This window comes from Ictalurus punctatus, chromosome 21, assembly GCF_001660625.3.
Source record: "Ictalurus punctatus breed USDA103 chromosome 21, Coco_2.0, whole genome shotgun sequence".
Taxonomy (NCBI): domain Eukaryota; kingdom Metazoa; phylum Chordata; class Actinopteri; order Siluriformes; family Ictaluridae; genus Ictalurus; species Ictalurus punctatus.
This window is the reverse complement of record NC_030436.2, coordinates 3,690,144-3,704,514: the sequence shown is the minus strand read 5'-3', so window position 1 is coordinate 3,704,514 and position 14,371 is coordinate 3,690,144. Positions and strand designations below refer to the sequence as shown.

The following is a 14,371-nucleotide window of genomic DNA, read 5'->3' as shown; positions in this document are numbered from 1 at the left end:
TCCTGTAACTATATTACAGTTCTATCTGGTTAGTTGATGGGAAACTCCGTCTTGCTTTGTCAATCTTGGACCTTTATTGACTTCTTTAACAGCTCAGACATGCCTGGATTCAATTGCCTCCCTTTTAAGTGTCAGCCAAATGACCAAGTATAAATGTAAACATGGACGGATTTTAAAAATCGACTACTTGGACCCGTCAGCAATGTTGCACTTGCCAAACACTGACAAGATACTTTTTTTCAGGCACGCGATAGACGACTTATTTCCCTTCATGCATTAAATACAGAGAAAACAAAAAGAGTCAGAAAAGAAGCACACTAAGCAAAATGATCGGAAAAGTTCACTTACCAAACTGTCATAATTCAGAGGTTTGTATAAAGGCACGTATGCGCCTGAGAATCATGCTACTCATCAAGGATGTCTCGGAGGCTTGTGGAAAGGAGCATTCGAGAGTCCACAAGAAGAAGAACCAGCCTGACGACATTCAGCAACTTCTACACATTCATCATTTGCATGATAAGCACACCGGCCTGTCCTGGTGGAATTTCTCACAAGATACCACGGCAGAACATGACCGGTATAGGCAGAGAACTGTACATTGCGAAACAACAACTCAAATGCTCTTTTAATTGCAGCGCTATACTGTTTGGCAGTCGAAGTAGAATGGGCTGAGACTGATATGATTCGGAGGACGTACTTTGCATTACAGGTGGCTCGATAGACATAGACATCATGATACGCTCGCAGTATATGCGGTGTTATCATATGATCCGGCTCAGAGAACGTTACAAGATCGTTACAAGAATACATTCTTACTAAATGGTTTCTGTGTTTGCGTAAGGGTAATTATTACCTGAATTGGTCTTATACGTCTGTGGTAATCCCTTTCTGTCTGACTTCTTCTAATATATGTATGCACACACTGAGCTCATTGATGTCATCTAACCGTTTGCTTTTATTCGTGCGAGCTTTTGTTTGTATAAGCGTACGTCTGGGTTCTCCAGCAGACACTATTTTGCTTGGTATTTCTTTCTTTTTATATTTTACTTATTTATGCCTCCATTTTCTTTGTTTGTGTACTGCATGTTGGTAGGTAGTGGGTGGGACTGAGCAAGGTGGAGATTCAAACCTTTGTAGCCACCTTTGTGTGCCCATATTGTGCGCATGCACATCAGTACAAATCAAAGTGGGGTTTTTTTTTTTTCTTTCTCTTTTTTTCTTTCCACACTGACTCTTATTGAACACACTCTGACCTTGAAAAAAAAAGAAAAAAAAAGAGAGGGTTCTCAGAAAAACACAGAATTATAGAGTACTGCTGTCAGTGCAACATTTTCATCAGAAAAGGCCATGACCTTGAGGATTTGTCATAGCAAGCTGCAGAAAGAGAAATGTGACTTCCTGACATCAGTGCCAGTGTGAGTGGCAGAAAACTCTTCCCCTGTGCTCTTGTCTCTGCCGTGCCCTCTCGCTATGAGACTGAACCCAGACAATAAAGCTGTCACGCCACCCACACGGCTACTACTGAACTTACTAGGCACACATTTGTAACTTTGATGCAGCGATTATACTACACGGACCTAAACCACATTCTGTTTGGCATGGATTTGTCTAGCATGGCACACGTGAACTCTGATTTCTGACTTATTCAGAAAATCTCTCCTGGTTGGGGGAAATCCTGAGGCAGATTTCTCACTTTTACTCCCCGGGTTAGGTAAAAATGTTCCAAATGAGTCTTTCTTTAAAGGGTGATCGTAATTTTGACAAACCTATCTGAGCCCGTTTAAATGTTCATTCCAATGGGTTTACACATGGGTGTCAAAATTAGAATCATTATAATAAATAAATAAATAAATAAATAAATCTACATTGCCTGATGTTCATATGCTGAACTGCTGCATAGAAACATCTCACTTCCACGTTCGGAAATGAATCAGGCAGCAGGATTCATTTTTAGACTTCTATATGCTGTTTTTTTCTTTTTCTTTTTTTTTTTTTTTTTTTTTTTTTGATGAGTCCGGTGTATAAAAATCAGGAAATGGGCATTCTCGCTTTCTGTAAACGTTTTCTTAGCATATCAGTTACAGATAAGTAAGATAAGTTAATTGATTCTTGGGTTCAAGAGAAGAGGAGGATGAAGAAATCTCTGAGTAGCTAACAAGGGCTAAGTAAGGTATGATGACATTTATGCATTTACGGGTTTAATGATACTGAGAAATAAATGAGGAATGATTAAGCAACACTTTCAGTCATGGGCTCAGCTTCAGGGATTGAAATCTTTGATTTTGGCCATTGTAAAACAAAGGAGAAAGTGCATGGTGTTTTTGTAAATATGCGACAGTACGGAATTATTTATTGTAGTACTATTAAAGGCAATTAAAAAAAAGGAAAGAAAGAAAAAAACAAGGTAAATCTAACGAGGTCATCACATTTATTTTATAATTTTAAAAAAATCTACTGGTGTTTTTCTTCATATTTTACACATAATAATAATAATAATAATAATAATAACAATAATAACAACAACAATAATAATAATAATAATAAATGCGATTATATAAAATAATAAAAGTAAACAAAGCAAACAAATCTGCTTAATCTGCTAGATGTTTAGGCACTTAGTCTATTTATATTGGAAAATGTTTTACTGGAGAAAAATCTTGATCTCTGTGACTCACCTACTTTAAACACTTATAGCACTCAAATATTTATTATACACATATTTATCTTATATTGATACTAACATTGTCTAATACCAGCTGTAAAAGGAATCTCGGCTTACAGTATTTACAGTCTTACAACAACTGCGTCACCATATACCTTTAATAAGGCACAAATTCCGACGCAGAGTCTCCTCAATCTGACAGTCTATAAACATAAATATTTGGGTATTTAATGGAACGTATGTTTAATATCCTTATTTTCCAATAGCGAGTTAATTGTAATAGTATAATGAAAAAAAACAAACAAACCCTGGGTTCGGCACAGGGATCATCAAAAGTCAGTCTTTCCTATTTCATAAAAGCAAATGCATTTCTGACGGATATTCTTTAAGACAGAATCATTTCTGGAATTAATAAAAGAATCGAACCGATATACGCCGAAGCGAACACGAACAACCTCATGCGAACATCTGCGGAAACAATGAAAATGTCAAACTCACTCACCGAAGCTCTTATATAAAATAAAATACTCACTCATGTAATCTGTGATTAAATGAAAAAGCCATCTGGGACATCGGGATGATCAATATCAGCATTCGGTACGGCATGAAAAACATGAACGTGGTGGCATATCGTTTCGCTAAAATCAGCTATTAAGGTCTGAAAATGAGTCAATAATCTTATTATTTCCACGGATTTCTCATATGTGACCGAGTGTTATGACTCCAGTATCAGCTCTAGTATCCATTATCTGACCCGAGTGAGAATAAAAAACAGCACCAACCAAAGCTAAAATCTAAAACCACTGATAAGTATCTAAAACTCTTACTCACCCCAAACCCAAGTGTTGAGCCCCAAGGCACGGAACTGCGTTTCTCAGTGGCACTGAGCTCTGTAATCAGTGAAGACACCTTTGGCAACTGGGCGAGTGAGTGGCTATTTCTGTGGTTCTACCAAATTTAACAGGAACTTGATTTTTACACTTCATGGGCTCAGCAAAAGTGCAGACAGCTAACCATCATGTGGTTGTGCTGTGAGGTGTTCGGCTAGCCAGATGACTTCCTGTTGCTTCACCCACTGCTTTTCTGTTTTCCACTTCTCTTTACGGAACGCCGGGCGGATCACTTCTTCCTCGGGATAGATTTATATAATGAAGCTGACGTAATAAATTGCTTTCTCCGCACCATGACATTTTGAGCGTCATGGCTGAGTTCTTGAACTCTGATCCTATGATCATGACAGTCATAATGACCGATAGTGGCCTTATGAGAGGGGTTTTTTTTTGTTTTTTTTTTGTACTTTGGTTCTGCATTTGTTATTACAAAACTCCTATAATGAAATGGATGCAGTGAGCAGATGCGCTTTTCTGACACACGATGTTGAGCTGATTAACGCCTGGGTATTTAGCTGATGGGCCGAATGATTTGATTTGACTTCGCAAATGCGATATCTCTCGATCACAGTTAGCACCTTCCGAATAAACTTTAAAGTCACATTTCATTCCCACTGGAGTGAATACTCCATATATGACGCACATCGGGCATTTGCAAATAAGAGACAATACAGCATATCATGTTATTTAATACGCACAGTATGTAAACATTAAAATACCATCAATACGGCAAATTTCCATTCAGGATGAGTCTGCCCAGGCGGGCTATAATTTTGGCCAGCATCACTGCCCCTAGATAATAAAGGCTGTCCCAATTTGAAACTAACATAAAGACAGTCGTGTGCTAAAATAAGGTTTCGTATTGCTGAAGGAGCATGGCACGCGTCTTTCACAAACACTTCAGTTGTTCTTTAGTTAACATACCAGTGAAAGGTTGTTTAGGAAACCGCACGTAGTTCCTCTTTGGCAGTTTTTTCAATACTCTTGAGGCGCAGTAGTTCAGTAGCAGATCGTTCCTATGCTTTTGTGAGTGTCTATTTTGTCTGTTTTATTTGGGCCTCATTCTTTTCTTGCTAAAGTAAGGTTTCGTATTGCTTCGTATCTTTCACAAACACAGCACTCCCATGACAAAATTTCTCTGAAAACGTCTGAAGAAACGTGGCAGGTTAGAAGCTCCACCCACACTGAGAAACAAACAAACAAACAAACAAAAAAAAACGACAAAAGTTAACTAATTTCATCCCTATATTACCTTTAAAAAGAGTACATGACTAATAATATTGTGATATTGTGATACAGTTATGTAACGTAATGTCACGTACGTCATGTAATTACACAGGTACATGCTAGAGTTTCAGGAAAACTAAACCTGCTGCTAAGCTCTTGTTCCAGATCATTCCATCGTGTTGCGTAACAGCATGATTCGTCCAGTGGGTATAGCTAAGTATCCTTGTTACTCGAAATTAAGGTATACACCGTATGCTAGCTAGAAACATTTTCTAAAACCCAGACTCATGATTTGTAAATCTGTTAAGTTTTTGTGAGGTCATTTTGCTAAAATCGCTTTAAGCACAAAATAAAGGCCATACAATGCAGACGCCCTGGTCAAGTAGGGCTGGGCGATATATATCGATATACTATCGATATTGTGATAAATGATTACACAGTACACTTTTCTGAGATATCGTTGGTATGGTAATGTTTTAATTTTTTAACTTAATCTTTTTTATGATTGTAGGTATTAAAGAAAAGTACCGTCAAACTCAGTTTAAGGTTTTTTTTTTTTTGGTTTATTTTACTACTGTTTTGCAGACAGTTTGCTGGCTGAGTTATATATCGTGATACGCATCGTGTATCGTAGAAATGTCCTGAAGTATCGTGAAATGATATTTTTGTCCTATCGCCCGGCCCTGTGGTTGAGACTCACAAAATTGAATCGGACTCCACAAAAAAATAACTTTTTGGAAAAGGTCCTCGATAGGAGAAATGTCCGTACCGTACCCTGCTTAGCAACTAGGTCTTCACAGTTCTTGCTCATAAATTTTAGACAACAGCTGACTGGACATATAAAGTCTGCAATTCGAGCAAATGATCTGAGCTATTTCTTCGTCAGCCCTTGACCAAAAAGCATCTTCACACACATCACACGCATACACACACGTAAGGACGTAGCAACTCCTCCATCTTTCCAGCACATGACTAATCATGATCTCCTGCTCTCAAATAATTCAAAGCCCTGGAGAAAACATTAAAACCCACACTAGTACATAACCGAGGACGGATGTTGAGCGATCGTTTACCTGACCATTCTCAACGGACTTTAATGACGAATCAGACCCGCCGCAAATAGCATTTCTGGCGAGTGTGTCGGACACCACGATCTTTATTGTGTAGCTCCTTGGGAATTTGTGCTTGCACAATATCTGAGCACGTGAACTTTCCCCCAATTGCTTTTAATAGGCATGAGTTAACGGTTGATGCCTCTCCTGGGGTTTCCAGCGCTTCCTCAGCTTCCTCAGCGGATGAGGAAGGGGCTAATGCGAGTACGAGTGGCCTCAAACATCGCGTACCAGAAGAGGGCTCTTCCCTCGTTCCTCGAGGTGGACAGGAAAAAGGAGGGACGCACAGCAGGGGATTCACAGTGCTGACCAAAACCATGTGGCCATGCTGTTCCTGTCCAAACACTCTGAGAAAGGTCAGCTTGCTGAATGATGTAGCTGACATTCGACAGTGCGGCAAATATGTTTACTATCATTTCCGACAATCCTGTACAAATGTCAGGCTGTTGAGAATGCATCGTACGCACTTATGAAACGTTATGTACTCTTCGGTAAGCAAATATGTCCAGTATTTCTCCAGTCCCAGTGGGCTCGCTGTCAAGATGAAGCACTTTGATAACCTCCGACCTAATCAAATGTCATTTGAAGTATCTAATATAACCGGTGCTGATGCATTCATCCAATCTCGATTGTGTTACTGGACCTAAAACACAAGCTCAATGTCTATCTTTCTCATTTTAATCCCCTTCTGTAATCCAACGTGTGTGATGTTCACTCACAGTCTGTCATGAAACACCAATTAGTTCAGTAGGATCATTATTTCCAATAAAAGAGAAGACAAAACAGCAGGGCGTTTTCACAGTAACACCTTTTAAATAGCGTCTGCGATTAGTAAAGCGATAAAAGTCAGGGATTAGTGTTATAAACCTATGACGTTCTGGGCTGTCTCTGAAAGGGCCGGGGAGCTTTAGAGTTCCCTAGATCTTCCGCATGTTTATAAGAAAATTTCTTTTAAGCTTTTAATTGGATTGTTGTTGTTTTGGGGTTTTTTTTTTTTTTTTTTTTCCTTCTCCGAATTTGACCACAAGCGGTTCAGAGGGTAGGAACTTCTTGGAAAACCCGTCGGATGTTGCTGTGGCTGAATTCTGGAAATGACACTTTTTTTTCCCCCCCAAGAAAGATGCCGAAATGTTTTAGTAACTTTCTAAACTTGCCTAGGCTTTCTGCACAGATCAGGTTAAATAGATGTGTAGCCAGATTAACAAATACAGCTGCAAAAACGGCCATAGGCTATGAATAAAGGCTGGTATAAAGAGATAAACTTAGTTTTATTATATTCCATTAACTAACATTAGATTTTTGCTATACACTTGCTTCAGTACATGATCAAATAAATGGCAATTAAATAAATAAATACATAGCAATTGCTTTTAGGCAATTCAGTGCATCAGAGGAATTGGCAAGGGAATCTTTAAATGCAATTTTGTCCCTTTTGAAGTGCTATAACTATGTTTCAAAACTTCATATATTAGGGTTTACCAAGTCCACCACACACCTCGCTTATTTTCATAAAATATAGATAAATAAGAGACAGGCATAATGAGATGACAACAAATTGCTACATTAAATCAACATATTTAACAGAGTGACAAACCTTGATGCATCTTGATATAATGTATCTAAATCTCTTGTTCTGATCAGAGTTATTAAAGAACTGATGATTCCCATTAAGTATACGATACTGTAACGTACATTATCATTATGCCAATCTTTGTGTCACCCATATTTCATATCAGCTCATTTATAGCAAATAAATATGCGGCAACAGCGAGTGCATTAAAAAAATAAATAAATAAAAAAAAGGGCATCATAGCGTTCGGGTCATTTTCAGTGAAGTGTTTAAACTGATACTGCGTGTGTCGTTTTTACTCCTGACACCACAATGGTTTTGGGAAACTTAGTCAATAAACTCTGATCTCCGCTCATGCAGACTTAACGAAAGGAATACTTACTTATACAATAACTTATTGTCCTCAATGAATGTTTGTTAGTATGTACGTTCAACCGACATTGACTGACGAGCTTTACAAATGTGATGCACTCTATAAATAAAACCATAAACATGCAGCATGCGTACATGATCCCGTCGCTAAAAACATGCAGAAGGTAATTAGCGAGATAAAACGTGTTAGAAATCTCAGCATTGAATGGCATGTTTTAACACAGTCATGTAGACCTACTCAAACCCCCCACAACACCCACACACACACACACGATGTACATTTATATACATCTGAGAATTACATCTATCTCCAAAATGCATCATGCTGCAAAACCCAAAAAGGAAAAATTCAAACACGGAATGGAAACCACACACCACAGGTGCACGTCTGCACTTATCCGAATATCTCTTCTGTGAGCAAGTTGCGACACAGTAGCCGCTCGGTGTATCTAATTACGCCAAGGTGAAGAAGGATGTTAATCTTTATATTATATATAATAGGAAAAATACCACAAATATTAACCGAGGTTTTTCTTTATTATTATCCATTGAAGCAGTGAATATATATATATATATATATATATATATATATATATATATATATATATATATATATATATATATAGAGAGAGAGAGAGAGAGAGAGAGAGAGAGATCATAATAAAAAACCTGGGTTAATATTTCTGGTATTATTCCTATTATTATTCTTATAGGGAATATAATATTAGGGAATATAATATTACCCCCCCCCCCCCCCCCCCCCCCCCCATTTATGGATAATTATGGTATACATACATGTGGGTTGTTACAATGTGAAAACAAATGATAAATATACCATAAATAGGCTGATACTAAACACATAACAGGATAACAAAACACGCCAGTATGCCGTCTTTTAACTTATAACACACTTTGGCTCTTTTGATGCTATAAAAAAAAACAAAAAAAATGCATACCTGCCATTTCAGATGTCATGCAGCACTTTCATCTGAAACCTGACATGTAGCTGCGGTTGTTTGAAGTATTTGTTTTACTACTGCTACAGATGTTCACTACTATTTGTTGTTGTCGTGTTTTTGTTTTTTTTTTAAAGGCAGCTTAATATGATTATTTAAATAAAATCCCGCAACCCGAATTTACTAGCAAGCGTACGAGGTGCAGACCGTAGACTTATCACTCACGTCTGAGAGTAACATTGCTGACAGAAGCAAAAACACATGGCATTTAAAATGTAAAAGTATCCGTCAAGTAGGTCATATTGTTTTTTTTTTTTTGTTTGTTTTTTTTTTTGGAAGTCTTTGAAGTTTACAGCATTTTGTTTTGATATGACAGCACGGGCATTTGGTGAACACGGCGTATTACTGAAACGGCTCGAGCTTTTTAGGTGGTCCTGCTAAACAAAGTCCTTTGTACAGCTGATATTTTGTACACAAGTGAAAATCACTAATGAAACACTTTATATTAGAGAACTTTTTAACGCTACCCTGGTGGGAAAGCTTTCCATGCACCTAATTTCGTAGATATGATAGAATCGAGGTTTTCTAGATGATAATTGAGAAGTGCAGGCTTTTATCGTCAAATAAACACAGGAACATGTCATATTCAATTCCTAGTCAACCGTAATGACATGCAAGTGTGCGGTGAGGTTAAATTCACATCACGATAACACAATAACTACCTAAACCTATATTATGTGTCACCATATTATCGCAACATCATACTGAAAAACATTACTACATGCTTACCTGTTCCTGTAAACACCGGGCGACATTTTAGCTGAAAATTCAGCCTGAAAGCTCTGTCTGCCATTTTTGTTCAATGCACAACTAGGGGATTGTTTTCTCTGCGAACGATGTCGCCTTTGAACCGGACCGACTTTGTTTCGGTAATACAAACGCACGAGCGCGAAACAGGTGCCTACATAGGCAACCTCCTCCCAAATGGAGCACGGAGATAGTGACAGGATTTTGAAGAGTCATAATAATATCTTGCGCACTAGATATCGAGGTATATAACCAATTATCGGGGCATGCAAAGCAGCAAATCCATCAGCTCCGCCTAATCAGCTGAATATCAGTCCACTGATATGTTCACGAAGGTGTGTTACACTCAGGAGGATTGCGATCGAGAACCAGTACAGCACGTTACACTACGGTAAAGCCGTGACGTGATACCTTTTCTGACTTTTCTTCGACGGTTCCTCTTACTCAAGACGAAAACAAAACAAAAAAAGGCTTTTCTTGTTTAAGTGTGCACTATAATGCAGTCCTGAAACTCTTATTTATAACAAAGGCCACACTTGACGAGTCACAACCACCCAGAAGAAAACCTGCATGATCTGCTGACGCAAGCAAGGCAAGCAACTTGAGGTTTGTTTTTAGTGCCGGTTTTGTACTAGAATGAGACCGAATGTAAACAATACTTCACTCGGATCGCTCCGCTGCACATTTATAACAACCGAGCAAAGTCCATCGCGTATTACGTCAATCGTGTAACATCTCAGTACAAACCTTCTCATGCCACACAGTGTAACTTCCCTCACACGCGACACACACAGATCTACTTACGTGACCCTAGTTATGTCTATAAACTCACTTACTCTATTAAACATATAGAAAGCACACAGACAAGCAAACTTGACAACTTTTTCTCTTCATACAATATAATGACAATATTTTTCTTGTCTGTTTATTTATTTATTTGTTTGTTTATTTTTTATGCTCGAGTGTACATTTAGAACTATATACTGTAACATAATTTATTACCAAATCAGCAACACATCACCATAACTACCTAAGGTATGATAGATTAGTAATGATAGCTTCCATTTCTTGTATACAGAGTCTTCCTTACAATTGAGAACGCTACACAAAAGCAACACGAGCGCAAAAACAAGCGGCACACAAATGGCAGTATGCTCCTCCAAAAGCTGAGCAAGGATATGATCGCCAATGCCGCCATGTTGCCCAGAATCCACACACACACACACACACACAACACCAAATGTTTTTATAACACTCACTATTTTAATGATTTAAAGAAGCATTACCATGTTTAAAATATCACCATATTATAACAAAAGCAAACAAAGGTTACTCAGGATCGGGATCTATATGAGCGCTTCTTATTAATCCAAACGCTTCCATTTGAGTAATGACCTCTGATATATTAACACCATCCGATGCCATGAACTACTGCTTTATTTGTTGGTTTCACAATTCAACGTCACAAGGGTTGGTTTTTTTTTTTTTTTTTTTGGGGGGGGGGCGGAAATTTCTTTAAATAGTGATTGTGAGTGTCACAAGAGCGACTTTGGTTCTGCTGTGATTCGCAATGTTCACCGCATTTTATTACAGGCGTAATCAAAATCATATCATATTGTCAGAAACTGATAAGAGGAAACGAGTATGTGTGTGTGTGTGTGTGTTTGTGTGTGTGTGTGCGCGTAGGCTAACACACACACACACACATACACACACGCGGCCCACACAGCCCGTCGCAGTTTGCAAATGACTTTATTCATTTCAGTGCAATTTGCGCTGGATTTTATTCAAATTAGAACTTGATTCATATTTCTAATATTAACCCAGTTTTGTAACATCATGGCAGTAACATAAGGGTGACTTTCGTAACTCTTTCCCAAAAAAGTGTAACTTATGATGACATTTACATCAAAAATAAATCACCACGGTGCTGGGATCATCGAAAGAACGTTCAGAGCAGCACTCACTCTGTCTGCCTCATGATATTGGTCGAGAATTCACCCTTGCCAGTAAATATGAGTCACGTTTTATGCAAGAACAAGAATACAGTCTGGTGCCGTATGTAAAAGATTCCTCTACATATACGTCAGTCAAAAAAAGAATAATTACAGCTCCTTAGTCTTATACATATATATTCTTTAATATTCGTCTGCATGAACGTACTAGAAGAACTTGGTCTCGCTTCTGGAGACCAAATTGTATGACACTGATTATGTTCGCTATTTAAATGATGCTTGATCAGTTTAGCAAACACATCACAGAAACCATATTACACAACGGGCTTTATGAGCTGGATAAATGACATCGACACCGCGTCACGTCACTTCCTGCACGGAAAAAAAACAAAACCCCAAACAACCCTAAAACCAAACAAAACAAACAAACAAACAAAAAAACCACCACCGCTAGCAAAATCCTTCGTGAACGAATGAACAAAACGACACGTTTAAGGTCTCGATGGAACAAAGCGGACTGCATTTTAAACCGCGACCTCCTGGGAAATGTAGTAAGTTATATGCTTGTGTGTGTGCTGCTTTTATAAAAGTAATATCCCTGCTTCCTTTTCAAATCTGACGGATAGTATACGACTATCATGTGTGTGTGCATACAAGCGTTCTGCTCATGCATTATCTCTATTTATGTTTCCTTTCTGGCATGCTCTTTGAAGCAATCCGAGGGGTTAAAGGTCTTGGCCAGAGGCCCAACAGTGGCTTTCTGACAGTTCTGGGATTTGAACTCACAACCTTCTGGTCACTTCACTTACAGAAGGAGACGGTTATCCTCAGAGACCACGGTCAGTGCGTGAATGATTTCTGCCACACTTATTCCTTCCATAGCTTTAACTTTCCAAGATCTGTGTAGCTAGATCGCTTCCAGTGCAATGTCCTGATGGTGTAGAGATAAAACACTTACTGATTTACTTTAGGTCATAACCATGGTGTGAATCTGTAAACTGCTGAGTCATAGGAGAAAGACTGTACAAGGCAGCGTTAAAGTATCAACTCTTGTCTTGTTTGTTTTGTTCATACGAGCACAAATATTTACTTCTAAGGCGAATTTGCAGTCTTTCCTAAATCTGGTGAGCTACACCTGAGCAGGTATTCATCACACTCACGTGCAGTAATGATCTGTAAACCTAAAACATTCGACTATGAAATAAAATGAGAAAGTTTTATTCCACATAATGTGACCATTAGTACAAGATCACTGGATACACAGGCTGAAGTTACTTCTGAATTTAGAGAAACACACACACACACACACACACACACACACACACACACACATACATACATACACACACACTCTCACACGCCGGAGTTTGAGTGTTGAGTAAATGAAACGCTCACCTGCGGGTGTGTGTGTAACGTGCGTTTCTCTCTTGTCTCTTGTCACTTCCTTGGTGCTGTGGGTCCACACCGGTGTTTCTCCACCTCCGTTGGCCGTGTAACAGTCCGTGTTGGCGGTTAAAACCCTTCCTCGGTAACTTTTTTGGAGCTGAAGTGCCGGGGTTTGTGGTCCGATGGCAGGTGCTGCCGCTGCGCTGATGCTGAGAGCAGAGCTTTCTGTGCGCGTTGCCAGATTGGGTCCAGTTTTCAACCCTTACAGGGGCGGTTCTCAGATTTTATTCATGGTGGAGAGAAAAGGGAGGGGGGGGGGGTATTAACAGGGTAGGGGGGCATTAACACGGTGGCCCAGCTGAGGATATGAGCACGTGACCTGGGCTCACACGAATGCCAGAAAATGCTGTCTTATAAATAATAATGAATAAAAAGTTAGCCCAGATAACTATTGCTTAAATGACGGCAGTATTATGTGAGGAATAAACCGGGCGGTGTGTGTGTGTGTGTGTGTGTGTGTGTGTGTTTGTGTGTGTGTGTGTGTTAGAGTGTTAGTGTGTGTGTGTGTGTGTGTGTGTGTGTGTGTGTGTGTGTGTTAGTGCGTATGTGTGTGTGTATCTGTGTGCATGTGTGTGTGTGTGTGTGTGTGTGTGTGTGTGTGCTATTATAGAAAAATAATCAACTCTGAGTTGTTGTTATGTGGGTTGTGGAACGTATGCGAGACAAGTTACTTCCTGTTAACACTTACGCTATAACAGTTATAAACAATGTCTTTCACTAACTTCTCTTATACTCGCTTTCTCTCTGTCTGTCTGTCTGTCTGTCTCTCTGTCTCTCTCTCTGTCTCTTTCTCTGCCTCTCTTTCTCTGTCTGTCTGTCTGTCTCTCTGTCTGTCTCTGTCTCTCTTTCTGTCTCTGTCTGTCTGTCTCTCTGTCTCTCTCTCTCTGTCTCTCTTTCTCTGCCTCTCTTTCTCTGTCTGTCTGTCTCTGTCTCTCTTTCTGTCTCTGTCTGTCTGTCTCTCTGTCTCTCTTTCTCTGCCTCTCTTTCTCTGTCTGTCTCACTATGTCTGTCTGTCTCTGTCTCTCTTTCTCTGTCTGTCTGTCTGTCTGTCGAAGTCTCTCTCTCTTTCGCTCTCTCAGCCTCTGTTTCTCTGTCTGTCTGTCTGTCTATCTCTCTCTCTCTCTCTCTGTCTCTCAGTATTATGGAAGGAATAAATCACCTTGGTGTGTGTGTGTGTGTGTGTGTGTGGGTGTGTGTGTGTGTGTGTGTGCTGTTATAGAAACATAATCAATGTGGAGGTGTTGTGATGCTTCCTGTTAAAGCTTACATTATAACAGCTACAAACAGTCTTTCTTTCACCAGCTTCTCTTTCACTCTCTCTCTCTCTCTCTCTCTCTCTCTCTCTCTCTCTCTCTCTCTCTCAGCATCATGTAA

The 14,371-nt window shown here is 39.2% G+C and overlaps 1 protein-coding gene and 1 long non-coding RNA gene across 8 annotated transcripts in view; one reads left to right on the top strand and one right to left on the bottom strand.

Annotated features, from left to right (window-relative positions):
* The window catches only part of pparg (peroxisome proliferator-activated receptor gamma), a 39,692-nt gene extending 26,503 nt beyond the window's left edge, over positions 1–13,189 (bottom strand). Inside the window, exon 1 of one of the 6 annotated variants that reach the window (XM_017450362.3) lies at positions 12,947–13,189. Coding sequence is in view for 1 of the 6 variants with exons in the window: in XM_017450361.3 (XP_017305850.1) it covers positions 9,579–9,642 (64 nt within the window). In the remaining 5 variants the exon portion in view is untranslated. Of the gene's footprint in view, positions 1–348; positions 3,473–3,493; positions 8,234–9,578; positions 12,183–12,946 lie in introns of those variants that run through there. The other 5 variants (XM_053674224.1, XM_053674223.1, XM_017450361.3 and 2 more) reach the window with 5 other exon arrangements.
* The window catches only part of LOC108254914 (uncharacterized), a 32,079-nt gene continuing 19,775 nt past the window's right edge, over positions 2,068–14,371 (top strand). The window contains exons 1-2 of one of the 2 annotated variants that reach the window (XR_008393193.1): positions 2,068–2,170; positions 12,265–12,390. This is a non-coding gene — a long non-coding RNA (uncharacterized LOC108254914). The remainder of the gene's footprint in view (positions 2,171–12,264; positions 12,391–14,371) is intronic. The other variant, XR_001809983.3, reaches the window with a different exon arrangement.